Source organism: Heterodontus francisci, chromosome 40 (genome assembly GCF_036365525.1).
Source record: "Heterodontus francisci isolate sHetFra1 chromosome 40, sHetFra1.hap1, whole genome shotgun sequence".
Taxonomy (NCBI): domain Eukaryota; kingdom Metazoa; phylum Chordata; class Chondrichthyes; order Heterodontiformes; family Heterodontidae; genus Heterodontus; species Heterodontus francisci.
Genome location: NC_090410.1, coordinates 4325832 through 4348094, shown reverse-complemented (window position 1 = coordinate 4348094; position 22263 = coordinate 4325832). Strand labels below are relative to the sequence as shown.

General features: G+C 45.5%; 1 protein-coding gene across 1 annotated transcript; it reads right to left on the bottom strand.

Moving 5' to 3' along the window:
• Positions 1 to 1216: 1216 nt before the first annotated feature.
• LOC137352987 (uncharacterized) lies at positions 1217 to 21601 on the bottom strand. The gene is made up of 4 exons (XM_068018837.1): positions 21506 to 21601; positions 20043 to 20324; positions 17608 to 19159; positions 1217 to 6845 (listed from the first exon to the last, which is right to left on the bottom strand). The coding sequence occupies exons 2-4, from the start codon at positions 20289 to 20291 to the stop codon at positions 3460 to 3462; spliced, it is 5187 nt and encodes a 1728-aa protein (XP_067874938.1). The 5' UTR covers positions 20292 to 20324; positions 21506 to 21601; the 3' UTR covers positions 1217 to 3459.
• Positions 21602 to 22263: the final 662 nt, after the last annotated feature.

Here is a 22263-nt window from a genome sequence, read left to right as displayed (position 1 = left end):
TTACTGAACAGCAGAGCAGGCTGGAGGGACTGTATAGCCTACTTCTGCTCTCATTTCTTAACTTTTTATCAAGTGATTGAAAGGGGAAGATTTCTGAACAACTGATTTCAAACTCACCCAGCAGCCAGGTGTCCTCAAGGAGATTATAGAGAGTTTCTGCATGTCTCACAACCATTAACTGTGGAAGGGAGATATTCTCCATCTCCTGCTCTCCTCTGGCCCCCTCGCCCTCCACTCTCTCTAATCCGCCTGAATGCGAATTATTCAAACGTCAGTCGTGTAATCAAACTGCTTTCCAAAATGATTGTAAATTAACTTCAATCCTGTATGGAGGGTCCTACCGATATCGCAGCCTGAAGATGGTTCCGGATGACGCCAGCTACGGACCTCGATGCCGGGAGGGCCCAGCGTGAGGCTCCATGGCGGCCCAACCCCCCTCCCCCAACCACTGGGCGACGGGACCACAATTTAAATATTCGTATGAATAAAATTAATAAATTTACATGGACTTACCTGTGATCTTCAGCCCGGCGGCTGGCACACACACAACTTCAGATCCCCGTCCGGGGAAACGCAGTGCCACACTGGTGGGGAGGTGGGGTGCAGGTTAGTTTATCAGTGCCGGAGTGGGGTGGGGGTGGGATAACAGGGTCAAGTATACATACTAGGTGTCGGGGATGGTGGGAAAGGTCGAACCTTAAACTTTGTGCAGTTTGGGGGAGAAAGGTCGGATGTAAAAGGTAAGTGTTTTTTAGGGGGAAAGGGCAAATACTTATTGCAATTGTTATTGGGGAGGAAGGGACGTTAGAAATGTATTTATTTAATTTTGGGAGTAGGACTTTAAAAATTTAAATTGAGCGGCAGGGCAGGCTGCCTCTTAAAAATGGCGCCAGCATCGCGCACAGGCAGCTGACGCCATTGCCAGGGACGGACAGCCCACCCCCTCCACGAGATAGGGGGAGGGGGGGTTGGGGGGTACTGTGTGGGGGGGGGGGCGGGCCCCCCCAGCTATTTAAATGAGCCGCCACGCTTGAGATTACGGCGGCTATTTGGTTGCGGCCCATGCCGGCGGGACGCTATTTTTTGAGCTCACCGCCGAGATTAGCAGCAGGCTCTTAAAATCTAACCCAGATGCCTATAAGCAGCTGTAAAATCCTCCTGAAGTCATGAAAGGCACTATACAAATGCAAGATGTTTTATTAAAATGTTGGGATTATAAATTGTTACCTTAACCTTGGAAGATTAGGATGTCAGGTTAACTCGTGTGGTCTTAACAGACTTTTCTTTATTTCAACAAAGTTCATATAAATTGAAAAGACAGAAACAATCTCAGACCAAATCATGGGCTGGACTACAATTACACATTATTTATCTGTGATATTTACAGAACTGTGCCTTGTCTTTTTTTTAAAGAGCTCAGGACAAAAGATGATACATATTAAAGATGGCACATTGCAATTAACAAAAATAAAAACTAGGACTCTCATAGGTATTAAAAAAAACACAAAACACTCCCCAGCGTAACATGAAGCTGTGATGTGGCCTTTAGGCTGTACAGTGCAAGTCACAAAGTTAAGTGCCTTCCCTCTGATTTGAGGTGGTCTTGTGGACTATTGCCCCCTGAGAGGGCCGACTTGGCTCTTGCTTACATTAGATTGTGCTGATTTTAGCCACCTTCATGTTTAAAGCTGAACATTCTGATCTCACCCCACAACATATTAAACGGCGGGCCAATTGGCATGACACAAGTACCCTGTCCATTGGGCATGCATCCTTCCATTCATAATCAAGCACCAAAACAACAGTATGCATTCGCACCAATAGGTTCTTTTCTCAAGTGACCACACACATCTTCATTTCCTCCCTCCCCTGGAGCCTTCTGACCTTTCAATTCCCATTGCACTCCCCCCTCCCACTTGCTGCTCCGATTTTCTCTCCACTGCCAAGAAAGGTTGCTGACACCCAATAGATTTCATTTGCCCTGTCCTGGTGTCTCACCCAAACAGCCATTCTTCATATTGGGCAGGTGGAACGGGCTGTGATATCCCGAGTCTAAGCGACCAGCAGTGGACCAGGCCTGTCGCCAACACACATGGGAAATCCAGCAGCTCCCCATTTCCCACCCGTTAAAATTAATGGCAGCCCACACCCGAATCTCTGACTCCCAGTTGAAGAGGAAAAGTGGAAGTTATCCCCTGCCTGTGGACCTGGACCGTTAGACTTTTCGAACTTGGGGGGGGGGGGTGGGAGGGGGCGTGGGAGGCACGTGGGATGGCATCACAACCGAGCCTGATCCCTGTCCTCAACACAATGTTCGTGTGCCAATGTTCCAACAAGAGTGAGACCCCATAGCTAAACTCCCCTCCCAATAGCACTGAAGACAATTGTTGCTCCAGATGACATTAGCCAACTCCACACCAAGCAGGGGCCAGTGAATCAAGCATCTACATAATGTAATTCAACACTGGGCAGTGCCTTTAGCACATAAGCAATCGGAGCAATGGGCCTGTTCGGTTCCCTCCAGACACAATTCTCCTACCTGCTACTCCTTTCAATCTCGAATTCTCAAATACACCAATCCGAACAATCTCAGACATTCTCAAACTTGCATTCTGCACTTGAGGTTCTTTTAAGCACAAAACTATCCATAAATGGTCCTGTATTCACTCAGAGTAACGGACTATCTGATCAGGATGACATAACCTGGTGATGAAACCATCTGTCCTGGAAACAGTAGGAACAGGAGAAGGCCATTCGGCCCCTCGTACCTCCTCTGCTATTGAATTAGATCATGGTTGATCTGCATCTCAACTCCATTTTCTTGCCTTTTCTCCATATCCCTTGATACCCTCACCCAATAAAACTCTATCTTAGTCTTGCAAGATCCAACTGTCACCCAGCATCCACAGCTTTTTGGGGGACAGAGTTCCAAATTTCTATTACACTGATTGTGTCTGATTTCTCTCCTGAATGGCCCAGCTCTCATTTTAAGATTATGCCCTTGTTCTCGATTCACCCACCAGAGAAAATAGTTTCTCTGCATCTACCCTTTAATCATCTTAAATATCTCAATCTGATCACCCCTCAATCTCAAGAGGCTACAAGCCAAGTTTACCAAACCTGTCCTCGTGATTTAACCCCCTAAGACCTGGTAGATTGTGCTTGCCTTACTGCCTCATAATTCATTGAAACGCCCTCACAGGTAGGAGGCCTCATGTGGACCTCACCTTCTCTTTGGCAATCTTCACTTTCCAATTCTCCAAGTTGGCACTTTCCATTATCAATTGTTGCAAACATTTCCCATATTGACATATTGCTCACAGTCTGTGCTGATGAGTTTAAATATTTCTGTGTGTGCCATATTATTCTCTTTTTAACAAAGTACCCTAGTGGAATAAAAAGAAGGTTCTCTGGCAGTTTGAAGCTTTGTCATTGATTGTGATGGCATTGAGCTCTCGATCACGTTGTCTGTGAAGCTCCATTGCCTCCTGTGACTTTCCTCAAGGATTGTCCTGTCACTGGTAGAAACATCTGTGTTAAGCTAACCTGGGCCTTGCTGAAAGTTGCTGTCCTCCCACTGCCCCCTATTTGAAGATTCACTGTGGTGGAGTAGCTAGCTTTCACATCCCCTTTCTCTCTGCTCGGACTGGCTTCAGTCACACTTCTACAAGAGGTTAGATTGCTGAACCTCTCATCGAGCCCACTGCCCGGTTCAGCTGCTGAAAGGTGAGCAGTCCCACCACCATCCTCAGCATCCGGAACTTTCTCCGTGCTTTCTGGCCTGCCGTCAGCTGAATCGCTAGAACTTGTGACCATCACCGCTTCCTCTTGATCTGTCTTTTGGCAACTCTGAGGCCCAGAATCTTCATCATTGACCATGATGTACCTTGACCGAAGCTCATGGACATCTGGCCATGTGAGAGTCTCCAGTTCCTCAGAACTGAGACTAGTTTTACGCCCAGCAGAATAGGGGACTTCTGCCACTGGACTAGTGCAAGATGGACTACTGAAATGTTCGTTGTTGTACAATCGCCCATTGATCAACTCTCTGACACAGTCTTTGCTGCTTCTCCTAGAATCACCAAATGATGGACTACATGACCGTTCCCTGATGCTAACACAAGGGTTAGTGTTCCCTGCTGCTTGCTGATTTACCTGTACTGAACCATTGAGCCATTTACTGGGACTGGAGGTAGGAGGTGACATGGGAGGTGACATTATTCTGGGGCTTTGACGGGACGGTGATGGGCACATGGATGGTGCAGGTAATTGGCTCTGTATACTGATGTATAGTGAAACAGGAGATCCTACCCTTGAGCTCATGTGTGAAGATGATGGTGATAGTCCTGTTGTGGTGGACCTTTCTGGAGAAGGGGACCTTATCCTTCTGACAGTGCAGGTTGGCACTGGGGTCTGAACCCTGGGACTGGAGCACGACAAAGGAGAGAAGGCCTCAAGAGACTGACTACACATCAGGGAATATATTCCAGAAGCTGGGGTTGCTGATGAAAGGGAGGTTACCGATGGGATGACACTGGTGGCAGCTAAAGATTGAATCTCCAAGTTTCTCTCTACTTTAACAGAGGAGATGACCTCTTTGTGGAAATGTGTTACAGCTGGTGGCTGGTGCACTGGGCTGGTGCAAGACTGAGAGGGAAGAGAACGTTCTGGATCCACAGCAGATGAACAGGGCTTTGTGCTGGTCTGCAGAGTGGTTAGTGTGTCCCCTCTCTCTGAGTTTTGTGAGGGACATTGATCTCTGAGGTTTTTGACAGGTGAAGCTTCCGTTGGAGTTGCTGAATAATTTGAACTGGAGGACTCAGGCCATAGCCCTCTGCACAATGGAGAAGGAGAACGCAACCTCAAACTTTTTTCACACTGAGGTGGCACCTGAAAGAGGGTAATGGCTTGAACTGGAGAATGTGTCTCAGAGTTACTGCTAGTGGAGGATGCATCTTGCCCCTGTGAATCTCTTTGGAATACAAGGCTAGTGTAGGAGTCCTCCATTGGGTGTGCAGGTGGCACACAGGAATGTATTGGTGACGAAAGGAGTGAGCGAAATCCGAGACCAGTGTCTGATGAAGATGCCTGTACTGCTTTGTTGCTGCTGAGGGTTTCTGGCCCATTTAGTGAAGGAAAAGAATTTACTCTCCCTCGTTGGTATTGCAATTGAGGTAGAGCTGGAGAAGGTGCATGCCCCTTAGTACACAGCAGGGATGGAGACTGTACTTGTAGCACAGTGGCAGAGGACAAAGGTGATGGAACTGTGGGACTGGGATATGAGGTGGTTGCTGTGCACAATTGAAGAGAGTCAGGCCTTTGATTGCTGAAGGTTGGGAGCTCTTCATATGGCTTTAAGCCTGCTGAATCTGGTGCCTGCATCCAGTGCTGCCGTCGAAAGGGAGAAGGTGAACGCAGCCTTAGACTTGTGCTTAGTGAATGAAGGGGTGCCTCCAGGTTGCTTCCTGGAAGGAATGGAGAGCATTCTTTGGAAGTTTTTGATGGACAACCAGAATCCAACATTGAACTTGTGCACTTTGGAGGAAGTGAGTTTGTCCTAAGGTTGGCGTCTGAAGATGGCCACTCTTGCTCCCTAGAGGACGTGGCACAGAATGTGGGGCCATTCCGTGTTTGAAGTGGTGAAGACATCTTGGCATCGGGACCCACGGACGGGGATGGCTGGACTGTGTGGGTAGCACGTGCCAAAGCAGCACTGCCTTTCGGAGGTTTCATCGACTGTTCTAGCTGTTTTATGGCAGATGGTGATGGGGACCTTCCTCGGAGGCTAACCCATGTTGGCAGCGAGCAGCAAAGTTCTGAACTAGTGCACATTAGTGAGCTGCCATACTTGGGTGGAGGCGTCTCATGTGCTGCACTGCTAGCAGCTGAAGGTTGCCGCTGATCCACTGAGGGTCTCTCTGATGGACTCACCAAGCTCTCTGCACCTTGAGTCGTTGCCACAAAACACTGTTCGAGTGCTTCATCAGTGGTTGAGGGAGGGTACTTGACCCCTGGACCATCACGCCGGTGATCAGAGATTAGCTCTGCAGAGATATTATGCAACGGAGCAGGTGGTTGAGTGTTGGTAACAGTCTGGGGTGGAGGAATTTGATGGCTCTTCGGCTTGGTGCTCGATGAAAATGGTTCCTCCAATGCGGAACTTGAGCTGTCTGAAACTGGTGACTGATCCTTGTAGCTTAACTGGGAGGGAGATGAAATGTGTTTCTTTGAACTTAGGTTCCAATCTGGCGACAATGGACTGGAACATTCTGAAGTAGGTGAGCGTGGTCTGGAATTTGTTTGGGATGAAGATCTTTTAGAACTGGATGGGAGGGAGTTGTGCCGAGAGCGGCCAAGACATTCTGAGGTAGGTGACTGCGCTCTAGAACTTGCTGTCGACAAAGGAGCTTGTTTATTAGAACTGAAGACAGGCAGAAGCAAGCTTTGTGACAATGAACTGGGCAACTCTGAAGTCAGTGACGATGGCCTTGAGCTAATCCGAATAAGCGAAGGACACTCGGTGCTTAAACTGGAAATCAATGAAGTTTGTAGCATTGAGTCAGAAGAGGTGAAAGAAGGTGCTTGAGGGCTTGTTGCAATTGGTAATGGAGAAGTGGGAACCATTTGACTGGGATCCAGTGAGGTGATAGATTGCAATGTTGGATCAGCTACTTGCTGTGGTGGGGAACCTTCTCTGGGATCGTGGAGCTGTAGGCTTGAGATTTCAGCCTTGGCTTTGGATATCGAGACCTGTATGGTGTTCTCTTGAGCATATAGGATAGGAATCGGTTCTTGAATGACCAGATGTCCATATGGAGCTGGTGTCTCCAAAACCTTAACTTCATCTGTAAAAGTAAATCGGAAAAGAGCGGGAAACAAAGACCAGAGAATTAGCGTTCCAATTTCTCACAAACATCAAAAGCATAAGCTGGTCAACAAATCACAGTCAAGAGTTTAAACTGAACATAAACCTTTTCCATTTATCTACATTCCCTCCCACAACCAGTCTTAACCAACTACTGCAATGGCTCACTGAGGTTATGTAGTGAGTAGCTAAGCATCACAGACCAGGAAGGTCCTAGGTTTCCATTCAATGTCTGGCTTTAATTTATTTCCTAACAAATTCCTGTGGCATTGTCCATGGTCAATTGATGAATGTTTTATATTAAAAATGCTGATGTAATTGGGAGATAGATTTCAGAAGCTTACTCCACAGAGCCACCTATTGGCAGAATTTATTACTGCATTGTGACAGTTGACATAGAAAATTGCAACACGAAAGATTTTCATTTACATAGCACCTTTCATGACCTCAGGACATCCCAAAAAACTTCCCAGCCAACGAAGTACTTTTTTTGAAGTGTAGTCACTGTTGTAATACAGGAAACACAGCATTCAACTTGCGCACAGCAAGCTCCCACAAACAGCAGTGAAATAATGACCAGATAATCTGCTTTTTCAGTGATGTTGATTGAGGTACAAATATTGGCCAGGACACTAGGGCTAACTCCTCTGCTCTTCTTCAAAACAGCATCATAAGACTTTTCATGTCCACCTGAAAGGACAGACAGGAGCCTCTGTTTAACAGCAGCCCCTCACTACTGCACTAGAGTGCCAGCCTAGATCTTTGCACTGAAATTCTACATGGGGACTTGAACCCACTACCTTCTGCCTCAAAGGCAAGAGTGCTACCCACTGAGCCATACAGCTGACATTCAGAATGCCAAATGTTGACTAAAAAGTATGACCAAAAATTGTGACTACAGAAGTAGAGTTTGTCGACAGGAAACATACAAGATTTGGTATAAAGGCTTTGTGATCGGCGAGGCCTACTGATTAAACATGGAACCGGTCTGGTCTTCTCTATATTTTCTGCCATTCAGTCATCATTTTGTCAGTTATGCGGACTGGAGGCATGTGCAGGCCAGGTAGGGGAAAAAGGACACTAGTGAACTACTCGGATTTCTGACTGAAAATCCAGGCGATTTTAATGATTGGAGGCAGCACTCTCACTTCTGCTTCAGGAGATCGTGGTTGATGCTCCAATGCAGTATTGAGGGAGTGATACACTGCTGGACGTGACATTTTTATGGTTGAGACATTAAAGCGAGGCTTCACCTGCCCTACTGTAGATGTGAAAGATCTCCTGGCCACTATTTCAAAGAAGGGTAGGGGATTTCTCCCCAGTGTCCTGGCCACTATTTCAAAGAAGAGTAGGGGATTTCTCCCCAGTGTCCTGGCCAATATTTCAAAGAAGAGTAGGGGATTTCTCCCCAGTGTCCTGGCCAATATTTCAAAGAAGAGTAGGGGATTTCTCCCCAGTGTCCTGGCCACTATTTCAAAGAAGAGTAGGGGATTTCTCCCCAGTGTCCTGGCCAATATTTCAAAGAAGAGTAGGGGATTTCTCCCCAGTGTCCTGGCCACTATTTCAAAGAAGAGTAGGGGATTTCTCCCCAGTGTCCTGGCCAATATTTCAAAGAAGAGTAGGGGATTTCTCCCCAGTGTCCTGGCCACTATTTCAAAGAAGAGTAGGGGATTTCTCCCCAGTGTCCTGGCCAATATTTCAAAGAAGAGTAGGGGATTTCTCCCCAGTGTCCTGGCCACTATTTCAAAGAAGAGTAGGGGATTTCTCCCCAGTGTCCTGGCCAATATTTCAAAGAAGAGTAGGGGATTTCTCCCCAGTGTCCTGGCCACTATTTCAAAGAAGAGCAGGGGATTTCTCCCCAGTGTCCTGGCCACTATTTCAAAGAAGGGTAGGGGATTTCTCCCCAGTGTCCTGGCCACTATTTCAAAGAAGAGTAGGGGATTTCTCCCCAGTGTCCTGGCCACTATTTCAAAGAAGAGTAGGGGATTTCTCCCCAGTGTCCTGGCCAATATTTCAAAGAAGAGTAGGGGATTTCTCCCCAGTGTCCTGGCCACTATTTCAAAGAAGAGTAGGGGATTTCTCCCCAGTGTCCTGGCCAATATTTATCCCTCAACCAACATCACTAAAAAAACAGATTAGCTGGTCATTTATCACATTGCAGTTTGTGGGAGCTTGCTGTGCACAAATTGGGCTGCCACATTCCCCTACCTTACACTTCATTAGCTGCAAAGCGCTTTGGGATGTCCTGAGATCAGGAAAGGCACTACAGAAATGCAAGTCTTTCTTACTGTACCAAGATTGAAAAATAAGAACTGTTGAAGGAAGTGCATGGGTGTAAATAATACAGCTGTGGCCTGGAGGGATTAAACTTGGAGACAGCTGCTGCAAGGCACTTGAAACCACTGACAAGCAATGAAAGAATTAAGTTAATTTTGAATTGATCTGGAAGTAATTAGTGACCTGTTTTTCCGAGAAGGATACAACTGGTCTGGTGAGGACAGTTCCAGCCCACAGCAGATCCACACTCACAATCTATCATTCTATTCAGGTTACAGAGAGAAATACTTGGCCATTAATGAGACAGGAAATCATTTATCGCATCAGACAGAAGAGCAGAGAGAAACACAGCTCTAATTGGTTCAAATGATGACATATCTCAGAGGGAGGTGGACCTCTAACCTCTGCTTCTGAAAGCACCAACTCTAGCAGCTATGTTGGAGAATGTCCACCGATACAGTTGTATATTTTTTATTTATTTATTTATTTAGAGTTACAGCACTGAAACAGGCCCTTCGGCCCACCGAGTCTGTGCCGACCAACAACCACCCATTTATACTAACCCTACAGTAATCCCATATTCCCTATCACCTCCCTACACTAGGGGCAATTTACAATGGCCAATTTACCTATCACCTGCAAGTCTTTGGCATGTGGGAGGAAACCGGAGCACTCGGAGAAAACCCACGCAGACACAGGGAGAACTTGCAAACTCCACACAGGCAGTACCCAGAATCGAACCTGGGTCCCTGGAGCTATGAGGCTGCGGTGCTAACCACTGCGCCACTGTGCCGCCCAAATATATGAATGACTTTGATATAATTACTTCAAAGGTTTGTGTTAAGAATACACCTTATCGCTTCTGTTAGAAACATGCCAAGATGAGGTAACTGGCCATTGGAGAGCTGAACTGGAAAGGTATTTTGGATCAGCCAACTGTGGGATAATGCTCTCTGACCCATGCCTCCTGTGATCCTGGCTTCCTGGGTGGAATGTGGGAGGAGTCACCAAAACCTAGGCTGGTCCATTAACTGACCCAATGGCAAAGCCAACGCCGTGGCTCAGTGGGTTGCAGTCTTGCCTCCGAGTCTGACAGTTGTTGGTTTAAGCCCCATTCCAGGAGGTGAGCATAAAAATCTAGGCTGATGTTCAGCTTTGTCAGAGGGGCTTTATTTTGAGTGAAAGGGTCTGGTGGATGCAACAGATCTCAGGACACTATCTGAAGAAGTGAAGGGAGCTCTGATAAATGCTGGCCAATATTTATCCTTCAACCAACAGTGTCATTGAATATTTTTTCACTTGCTGTGAGTGAAATGGCCGCTGCATTTGCTTCCAAAATAACACTGACTGCACCTTGGGACATCTGAAAGAAGTGAAAGATATTAAACAAATGCAAGTAATTTCTTTCTTGCAGATAAGTGCAGTGAAGAACACAGCAGTCATTTTGTGATTTGAATTTTTTTGGTGGTGGTTTGACGGATTGGCATTGGCTGGAACTACGTTGGGCTAAATCCCACTTTCTTTCAAATGATATCATAGGAATATTTAGAATTCCCCCCGCCCCAGTCCTGTGCTCTGACCTCAGCCGTGAATGAATTAAAAACATCTCATTGGTTTCTGTTGCGAAAATCTTCATCTTCCACCTATTACTTTCACTGAATTCCTGTTTTTCTAATTCTACTGAGTGCCTGCTTCAGTTGTGATCCTCAGGGAAGATATATTAGCCTTGGATAGGCTGCAGCACAGATTCACCAGAATGATACACAGCCCCGCTATTCCCTATCTCTGTAATCTCCTTCAGCCCTACAGTCATCCGAGATCTCTGCGCTCCTCCAATTCCGGCCCCTTGAGCATCCCCGATTTTAATCGCTCCACCATTGGCGGCCGTGTCTTCAGCTGCCTCGGGCCCTAAGCTCTGGAATTCCCTCCCTAAACCTCTCCGCCTCTCTCTCCTCTTTTAAGAGGCTCCTTAAACCCAACTCTTTGACCAATCTTTTGGCCATCTGCCCTAATATCTCTTTATGTGGCTCGGTTTGATACCACTCTTGCGAAGCACGTTGGGACATTTTAATACATTAAAGAAACGATATAAATATAATTTGTTTTGTTGTTGCTGATACCCAGGATGAAAAGGATCAAATTATGAGATAAAAACAGAAAGTGCTGGAAATACACAGCAGGTCTGGCAGCATCTGTAGAGAGAGAAACAGAGTTCACTAGGATTAAGTTATGAGGACAGGTTGTACAGACTGGGTCTGTATTCACTTGAGTTTAGAAGATTCAGTTTGATCTAATTGAGGGGTTTATGATGATCAGAGGAGTTGATGGGATAGATAGAGAGAAATAATTTCCTCTGGTGGGAGAGTCCAGAATAAGGGAGCAGAACCTTAACATTAGAGCTAGGGGTGATGTCAGGAAGCACTTCTTCACACAAAGTGGAGTGGAAATCTGGAACTCTCTCCCCCAAAAGGCTGTTGAGGCTGGGGGTCAATTGAAAATTTCATAACTGAGATTGGTAAGATTTTTGTTGGGTAAGAACCAACGGGGTCAAATGGAAGTTAAGACACAGATCAGCCATGATCTAACTGAATGGTGGTGTAGGCTTAATAAGCTGAACGATCTCCTCCTGTTCCTCGATCACATTCTGTAAAACTCAACAATAATGTGACATCATCCTGTGGGCCACGTTTAAAAGGATGAGAATCAAAACTGACTCACTTTTGGTGCTTGTCTCCTTAAATCATCCTGAATCTATCCAAAGCCCATGTGGTACTGGGGTCTGTTCACCTTGAGAAATAACCAGGTGACTTGTTGCCATGATTTAATTTCCATTATTTTCACAAATGACAAAAATGTGGGAAATTCCCCAAAGCCATACTTAATCCCGACCAAACAGTTCCATATCAACACAGTGCTATTGTCCCAGAGCAGATTCCTAAAGCAATCCAACCAATTATACCTTCCAATCGTCATAATCAATTACAAAGCAATTTCAACCCAGTGACAAAAGAAAATAGTTTTTCTCTTAATTACTACTTTTGAAGTGCTTCATTATTTTGTGTTGACATTAGAAGTGATAAATTTTGATACTCATCTCACTGTAAACACAGAAATATTCTCATGAATTGGCTGGCTTGATGGGAGCTAAGTGAATTTGTGCATTGCTTGTGAAATGGCTTGTGTTACTCTGCTCTTTGGTGCAGCTCATGCTGAAACATAGGACATGGTCATTCTGCTTTCCCACACAGCAAGAGTTTCATCTCAGCCCCAACTAATCTGGAGTCTATCAGCAAACCATGGGCCATTGGCATTGTGGTAGTACCAGCTGTGGTTCAGTGGGTAGCACTCTTGCCTCTGAGTCAGAAGGTTGTGGGTTTAATTGCACTCGGGGGATTTAAGTACAAATATGTAGGTTGATGTGCTCAGTGCAGTACTGAGGAGTGCTGCACTATCAGAGGTGCTGTTTTTCAAATGCATTGTCAAACCCTGGCCCCATCTGCCTTCCTAGGTGGATGCAAAAGATCCCATGGGAATTTTTCAAAGGAGAGCAGGGGAGTTCTCCCTGTTACAAAACTAAAAGTGCTGGAAATACTCAGCAGGTCTGCCAGTGTCTGTGGAGAGAGAAGCAAGGTTAATGTTTCAGGTCTGTGACCTTTCATCAGGACTGGCAAAGGTTAGAAAAGATAAAAGCAAAATACTACGGATGCTGGAAATCTGAAATAAAAACAAGAAATGCTGGAACCACTCAGCAGGTCTGGCAGCATCTATGGAAAGAGAAGCAGAGTTAACGTTTCGGGTCAGTGACCCCCCTTCGGAACTGACAAATATTAAAAATGTCACAGGTTATAAGCAAGTATATGCTCGAACAGGTTGATGTTAAGGGGGAGGATGTGCTGGAAATTTTGAAAGACATGAGGACAGATAAGTCCCCGGGGCCAGACGGGATATACCCAAGGATATTACGGGAAGCGAGGGAAGAGATTGCTGCGCCTTTGACGATTATCTTTGCGTCCTCACTGTCCACTGGAGTAGTACCAGATGATTGGAGGGTGGCAAATGTTATTCCCTTGTTCAAGAAAGGGAATAGGGATAACCCTGGGAATTATAGACCAGTCAGTCTTACGTCGGTAGTGGGCAAATTATTGGAGAGGATTCCGAGAGACAGGATTTATGATTATTTGGAAAAGCATAGTTTGATTAGAGACGGTCAGCATGGCTTTGTGAGGGGCAGGTCATGCCTCACAAGCCTTATTGAATTCTTTGAAGAGGTGACAAAACACATTGATGAAGGAAGAGCAGTGGATGTGGTGTATATGGCTTTTAGCAAGGCGTTTGATAAGGTTCCCCATGGTAGGCTCATTCAGAAAGTAAGGAGGCATGGGATACAGGGAAAGTTGGCTGTCTGGATACAGAATTGGCTGGCCCATAGAAGACAGAGGGTGGTAGTAGATGGAAAGTATTCAGCATGGAGCTCGGTGACCAGTGGTGTTCCACAGGGATCTGTTCTGGGACCTCTGCTCTTTGTGATTTTTATAAATGACTTGGATGAGGAAGTGGAAGGCTGGGTTAGCAAGTTTTCCGATGACACGAAGGTTGCTGGAGTTGTGGATAGTGTGGAAGGCTGTTGTAGGTTGCAACAGGACATTGACAGGATGCAGAGCTGGGCTGAGAAGTGGCAGATGGAGTTCAACCTGGAAAAGTGTGAAGTGAGTCATTTTGGAAGGTCAAATTTGAATGCAGAATACAGGCTTAAAGACAGGATTCTTGGTAGTGTGGAGGAACCTAGGGATCTTGGGGTCCATGTCCATAGATCACTCAAAGTTGCCACCCAAGTTGATAGGGTTGTTAAGAAGGCGTTTGGTGTGTTGGCTTTCATTAACAGGGGGATTGAGTTTAAGAGCCGCGAGGTTATGCTGTCGCTCTATAAAGCCCTGGTTAGACCACACTTGGAATATTGTGTTCAGTTCTGGTCGCCTCATTATAGGAAGGATGTGGAAGCTTTAGAGAGGGTGCAGAGGAGATTTACCAGGATGCTGCCTGGACTGGAGGGCATGTCTTATGAAGAAAGGTTGAGGGTGCTAGGGCTTTTCTCATTGGAGCGAAGAAGGATGAGAGGTGACTTGATAGAGGGGTACAAGATGATAAGAGACATAGATAGAGTGGATAGCCAGAGACTTTTTCCCAGGGCGGAAAGGGCTATCACCAGGGGGCATAATTTTAAGGTGATTGGAGGAAGGTTTCGGGGAGATGTCAGAGGTAAGTTCTTTACACAGAGAGTGGTGGGTGCGTGGAATGCACTGCCAGCGGTGGTAGTAGAAGCCGATACATTAGGGACATTTAAGCGACTCTTGGATAAGTACATGGATGATAGTAGAATGAAGGGTATGTAGGTAGTTTGATATTAGAGTAGGTTAAAGGTTCGGCACAACATCGTGGGCCAAAGGGCCTGTACTGTGCTGTACTGTTCTATGTTCAAGTGAGGTGGGGGTGGGGCAAGAGATAACAAAGGAGAAGGTGCAGATTGGACCAGGCCACATAGCTGACCAAAAGGTCACGGAGCAAAGGCAAACAATATGTTAATGGTGTGTTGAAAGACAAAGCATTAGTACAGAATAGGTGTTAACAGACTGAATATTGAACAGCAGCAAGTGCAAACATGAAAAAAACAGTGGGTAAGCAAACTGAACAAACTAAGATGAAATGAAATAAATGCAAAAAAAGGTTGTAAAAAATGTAAAAAAAGAAAAAAAAGAAGAGAGAAAAAAAAGAAAAAACAACTAAAAATGAAAGTAAAATGGGGGGCTGCCATGCTCTGAAATTATTGAACTCAATGTTCAGTCCGGCAGGCTGTAGTGTGCCTAATCGGTAAATGACATGCTGTTCCTCGAGCTTGCGTTGATGTTCACTGGAACACTGCAGCAATCCCAGGACAGAGATGTGAGCATGAGAGCAGCGGGGAGTGTTGAAATGGCAAGCAACCGGAAGCTCAGGGTCCTGCTTGCGGACTGAGCGGAGGTATTCCGCAAAGCGGTCACCCAGTCTGAGCTTGGTCTCCCCAATGTAGAGGAGACCACATTGTGAGCAGCGAATACAGTATACTACATTGAAAGAAGTACAAGTAAATCACTGCTTCACCTGAAAGGAGTGTTTGGGGCCTGGGATAGTGAGGTAAATGGGCAGGTATTGCACCTCCTGCAATTGCAGGGGAAGGTGCCATGGGACAGGGACGAGGTGGTGGGGTAATGGAGGAGTGGACCAGGGTGTCACGGAGGGAATGATCCCTTCGGAATGCTGACAGGGGAGGGGAAGATGCGTTTGGTAGTGGCATCACGCTGGAGGTGGCGGAAATGGCGGAGGATGATCCTTTGGATATGGAGGATGATGGGGTGGAAAGTGAGGACAAGGGGAACCCTGTCAAGGTTCTGGGAGGGAGGGGAAGGGTTGAGGGCAGAGGTACGGGAAATGGGCTGGACACGGTTGAGGGCCTTGTCAACAACAGTGGGGGGGAATCCTCGGTTGAGGAAAAAGGAGGTCATACCAGAAGCACCGTCATGGAAGGTAGCATCATCAGAGCAGATGCGTCGGAGACGGAGAAACTGGGAGAATGGAATGGAGTCCTTACAGGAGGTAGGGTGTGAAGAAGTGTAGTCGAGGTAGCTGTGGGAGTCGGTCGGCTTATAATGGATATTAGTAGACAACCTATCCCCAGAGATGGAGACAGAGAAGTCGAGGAAGGGAAGGGAAGTGTCAGAGATGGACCATGTAAAGGTGAGAGAAGGGTGGAAATTGGAAGCAAAGTTGATAAAGTTTTCCAGTTCGGGGTTAGAAAAGAATTTGCTTTTAAGCAAGTGAAGGGGAGGGTGGTGGGGGAGAGAACAAAAGGGAAAGTGTTTGATAGGGCACCGGGAGATTAAAGAACAAAGCTGTCCCAGGACAGCTCCCGCACTCCCCTTCACTTCACTTGCTTAAAACCCAATTCCTTTATAACCTTTGCCAGTTCTGAAGAAAGGTCACAGACCTGAAACATTAACTTTGCTTCTCTCTCCACAGACGCTACCAGACCTGTTGAGTATTTCCAGCACTTTTTGTTTTGTTTCAGATTTCCAGCATGTGCATATTTTGCTTTTAATTTCAAGTTCTTCCTGATATCTTGGTCAGTACTTATCTCTCAATAAACATCACTAAAAATTGATTACATAGAATATACAGCACAGAAACAGGCTGTCCCGCACAATTTGGTGCTTATATTCCACAGAGTCTCTCCCATTCTATCTACCTCATCTCAGTTTACTTTTCTATTTCCTTTCATTTGATCATTATCATACTGCTGATTGTGGGATCTTACTGTGCTCAAATTGGCTGCCTCGTTTCAAACATTACAACAGTGACCACACTACAGAAAGTACTTCATTGGCTGTAAAGCAGTTTGGGATGTCCTTAGATTCTGAAAGGCACTATATAAATGTTTCTTTTATCCTGAAGGAGAGCTAATCGGAGTCAGGCTGCAGAAGTGCCCAGTGTCGAGTCAGATCGAGGTAAGTGCTTCCCTCGATTGAGAACAGTTGGCCTCAGGATGGACCGGCAGACCGGCACTTTCTAATCTTTCATTTATTTTCAGTGTGCACCTTGTTCTGGTAAAGCTCCATTTATCTCCTGTGCTTAGTTGTTCCAAGTGGACAGCCTTCTTATAGCAAATTCAATACTGAACTACCATGCCAGAGATCGTGGGTTCAAATCCCACAATGGGCAGTTTGAGAATCTGAATTCAGTTTAAAAAAAATCAACCTGGGAATAAAAAGCTGGAATCAGTAAAAGTGACCGTGAAACTGTTAGCTTGTCGTAAAAACCCAATTGGTTCACTAATATCCTTTAGGGAAGGAAACTAGCCGTCCTCACCCGGTCTGAGCCTATATGTGACTCCAGTCCCACACCAACGTAATTGACTTTTAACTGCCCTCTGAAGTGGTCTAGCAAGCCTCAAGTTGTATCAAACCACTAGCAGTGGTTCACGAAGGTGGCTCACTGCCAACTTCTCAGGGGCAATGAGGGATAGCTAATAAATGCCAACATGCCAGTGATGCGCACATCCTGAAGATGAATAAATCTTTTACAACTGAGTAGCTTGCTAGGTTACTTCAGAAGACGTTAAGTATAGGATTGGAGTCTTGTGTAAGCCAGGTCAGTTAGAGGTGGCAACTTCCTTCACTGAAGAACATTAGTGAACTAGTTGGGTTTGGTTTAATGTTGCAGTGCTTTTCCCCAATAGGTCATCAAAGGAGATTGTGATTACTCCTCAAATTTAAAATCAATCAAGAGGAAAGCATCAAGATAACAGTTTCCACTAATCCCATTCTACCTCCAAACACTGAGAGCCCAAGTATTCCTGAGTTACTGCCCATATGCCACTCCTGCAGTGGGTGCAGAGGTAGTGCCATGCTCATACTTAGTAACTGCCATTTACCCACCGTAAGTTTTGATATCCTGGTGCTCCTCTTGTGCTCTGGACAATTTAATTATTGGTCTTCTCTTACGTTGCTTGGGCTCTGCTCTCGTCTCGGGTCCAAGTTCCCAGATCCTCCTCGGCATTGGTGCTTTCTTTCTGCTAATTCGCTGGCTGTACATTTTTGCCAACACTTGAACTTTATTCATGATCTTCTCAGAGTTCTGAAAGAGACAGTTATCAATATCTTCACAGAGAGATATCTCAGCTATCTCACGACTAACACAACAAGAAGTATGCCTGCAGTCCATATCCTCACTTGGACAATATTCATGTCCTCGACCAGGCTTCGAACCTTGGGTTTTCTCTGTTGGATTCTGCTCAATGTCTGGTGACTCTTTGGAAAAGTCTGTCAATGAGCTGAGATCAGAATCCTCCAGGATCAACAGAGGCTCGCTGAAACTCATCTGCTGATGGTTGAGTAAAGCTTTATTCTTCTTTGCTGCTTTGGTGTAGCCATTCCAGGACTCATATTTGTGGCAAAAATGAGCAGCTTTCTCCATTTCTCTCCAAACTTTGATAATTTCCGTGCAGGTCTTAAATTCTGTTTGCGATTCACTTTCAGCAGAGTTGCTGTAGCTGTTGTACAACGATGAACCTGGGCCTTCATCGGATAACTTCGGTTCTTCCTGATCTTGAATGGCACTGGGGCAAGGCTCAGCATTTCCCAACTGGGAGTCAGAACTCAAGGTTGAACTGGAAGCATTGGTTGACGAACAAGGTCGGGAACTGCTGCTGCTCACCTTGTCAGAATGGACCTCTTGTATGCTCTCGTGTGTCATTTTATAATTAAACCGTAAAATGGAGTCCTTCACTACACCTGTTGGAATAAATGAGATGCTCTCTCTTCGTTGCAGGTAGAATTGGTCAGTGCTCATCTCTGCTGTCTCATAATAGTTCTTGATCTTCTCAATCAAAAGCCGGTCATTTTCCATTCGTAACAAGTCCCTTTTACCTATGTTAGGCTTTTCGGATCTATCAGTGGGGCTAGTACTTAGCACCTTCTCTATGGCTGTGAACTCCTCCTCAACTTGGTTTTCAGATTCCATTGCTACAGGATAGCCATTAACTTGAGAATTATCCTCCCTACTGGATGGGTACAACTTGCTATCATTGCTGTCGCTGTGATTGTCTTCACTGCTGGATAACAGCCTCTGGCTACTACAAGCAATGTCTCTACTCATAGATCTTCCATTAGTATATGAAACAATGTCTTCTGATGCCTGAGCTTGATTTGTCCCATCCAGCACATTCTCCAAATTCGTCAAAGAGGGAGATTCTTTGTGGAGATCATCGTCTTCTGAAGATTCACCGTTGCAAGGTCTACTTTCCTCGGTTTCGTTAACGGATGAAATATCTACCAGCGAAAGACCAGATGCTTCAACATCTGTATCTTCAAAAGCATCCAGCAAGGTGTCGTCCTCATCGGTCATTCTTCTTTGGGGTGAACTGTCCTCTACACTAGCATCCAGATCTCCAGAGGCCGCCTTCTGCAAAAGCTCCATGTCAGCAAATATCTATGTATTGATAAGACAAAGAAAATGTAGATTTATTTAGAAAGCTTAAAACAATCCTACAGAATTTCCAATTTTTGCAACAAGATATTTTCAGATCATAAAAGTGGCTGGCATACAACCCATTAAAACCATATAATGAACTCAACGAAATCCTGACTAAGCTTTGACTAGCTGGTATTATTGATTTATAGTAATATTTTTAGAGGATCTGTAATTCTCCAGATATCACTCTCCTTATGTCACCTCACCAAATGAAACTAAACAAACTCTATAAAAAGAGTCACACAATAAAGGGAAAGATAACCAATTATTTCCTGCTGTTTTTCTGATTTAGCGCTCATCTTTATGAGACGTAAAGAGGAGGTGTGTAATAGCTAATCTAGAAAAATTAGTATCTAATTAACCTGTTACACTTCCCTGTAACGGGGAGGCAAACAGCAGCTCGAAAGACACAGGTGAAGTGAGAAACTGCAGTGGATCCTGGAGTTGGATCCTGGAGTTGGATCCTGGAGGGGTCCTGAACTCAAAAGTGAAGACTCTCCTTTGTGTTGGCTATTGCAGAACTCGTGTGAAGCCAGTTTGGTCAGTGTGTGGCTATGTCCGAGGAGGTGCTGGGCTCCACTTGGCTGAACTTAACCTTTACGGAATGAGGCCCTGTATACAGGAACAGTGGGGAATATAGAGGTTCCTCAGAGGTTTGGGTTACGAAACACTTGTAAAGTTAATGGGAAAAAAGCTTTGTCTTGTGCCTAGAATGCGTTAAATCTGACCCACAGCGCTCAATGTTCTCATACGCATTATACAGATGCCCAATCCTAATTCTAAACATGTCCAGAAAAAGAGGGACAAAAAAGCAATCTTAAAAACCTATACACAAAATGACCTGTTCCATCTCCAGATCGATGTTTCCGATGCCACTGAATTCTGCTTCTTCATACTGGTCGCCATTTTCCTGCTTCTCCTCTTCACTCTGGGCTATTCGCTCTGCAGAGCCCTCGTCTCTAGATGGAAGGCGAGGCCTGGATACCTCTGGTGAACCCAACTCTGCAACCTCAGCTTCTGTGCTGATCTCCAGCTCCACCACGCTGGATGCCAGAGTGCTGGCACTGCCCAGTAAACTCAATGTCTCCATGTTGGACAGCAGGTCATCCTCACTGCCTGTATACTGGAATTAATAAACAAGCACACTGTCATAATTACATAGAATTTACAGCACAGAAACAGGCCATTCGGCCCAACTGGTTCATGCTGGTCATTATGCGCCACATGAGCCTCCTCCCACGCCTCGTCATCTCACCCTATCAGCATCTCCTTCTATTCCTTTCTCCCTCATGTGTTCATCCAGCTTCCCCTTAAATGTCCCGATATTATTCACCTCAACCACTCCCTGTGTTAGCGAGTTCCACATTCTCACCACTCTCTGGGTACAGAAGTTTCTCCTGAATTCCCCATTTGATTTATTAGTGACTGTCTTATATTGATGGCCCCCTAGTTCTGGTCTTCCCCCACAAGTGGAAACATCTTCTCAATGTCTACCTTATCAAAGCCCTTCATAATTTTATAGACCTCTATCAGGACACCTCTTCTAGAGAAAAGAACCCCAGCCTGTTCAGTCTTTCCTGACAGGTATAACCTCTCACTTCTAGTATCATCCTGGTAAATCTTTTTTGCATCATCTCCTGTGCCTTTTTGTAAAATGGCGAACAGAACTGTGCACAGTACTTCAAGTCTGGCCTAACCATGGTTCTATACAGTGTTGCTAAAGCTTTGCCTCTTTGATGCAGCTGGTTTTGGATTTCAAGGTTATCGAGGGAACTGACAAAACGGATCAAGTTGTTTTACTACCAGTACACCGCAGTGTTCAATAGCTTTGCTCCTCACCTCTAACACTCCTTCACATACTTAGTCAATATCAACGGAGGGCACAAGAGGGTAAATTTTAGCCTGCGATCCCAGAGGCGGCTAGTAAACTGAATTTGCTTCATATTGCCTTAATCTTCAGACCTTCATGTCTGGCTGTGGTGTATTGGATTATACAGAATTCATCATACTGGAAGTATTATCATGACTGCTAAATATTTAAACTACAGCTCTCTACTTTCATGTCAGTAACTTTGAAATGTTCTGGATATCTGAATATTGGATGTGCAAAGAGCTATTTTGAATAACTATACTTCTAATATATTATATGAAGCATTGCTTTAAGTACAATATCTACAATAGTTGCCATCTCCCATTTGAAATACTTTGATGAGACCAGATTTCCTTTTAAGGAATTCCTGATGGTAAAGTTTGAATTACGCCAAGTCCAAAGGTGGTCCCAGATTGCCAACAAAAGACTCTTACCTTCAACTGTGCTCCTGAGCGAGTTGGAGAGAGGTAATGAGAGAGGGAATAAAAAAGAAAAAAAGTGTTGTTAGTATCTGTTTTCTTACCTACTCATTGAATCCCATCCACGTTTATGCTAGTTTCTCCCACTTTCCCTCGCAGGTCATTGCTGCCCACCCCCCAGAAGCTGGCAGTTGCCAGGCATGCCAAGCGCTGTTGGACAGAATCCTAGGTGACGCTTTCTTGCCAGAGGAATTCCAGCTGCCTGGGTGATGAGCACCCACTAGCCCCCCACCGGTAGCCCAGGAGTAGAACCAAGGCTCCAAGCTCAGCCTTAAACACTCCGTGTGAAGCTGGGATCGATCATGCCACCTGTTGGCCAGATTAGGAAAAACCGCCCCAAGACAACAACAACCTGCATTTATTTACTGCCTTTAAACGCAGAAGCAAAAAACACCCCAAGCCCTTCATGGAGGCACGATGAGAAAAATGGGCTCTGAGCCAAAGCAGGAGATGTTAGGAAGGAGTGATCACAAGCTCAGTCAGAGAGGTGAGTTTTACGGAGAGTCTTAGAGGAGAAGAGGGAGGTGGAAAGGCAGAGGAATTTAGGGAGATAATTCCAGAGTGTGTGGCCTGAATGGTCAAAGCATGGGAAGGTGGAGAGAGGACAGTGCACAGAGTCAGAGGGATGTAGAGTTTGGTGGGAGGGGTAGAGAGTGGTGGAGGGGTGGAGAGTGGTGGAGGAGTAGAGAGTGGTGGGAGGGGTAGAGAGTGGT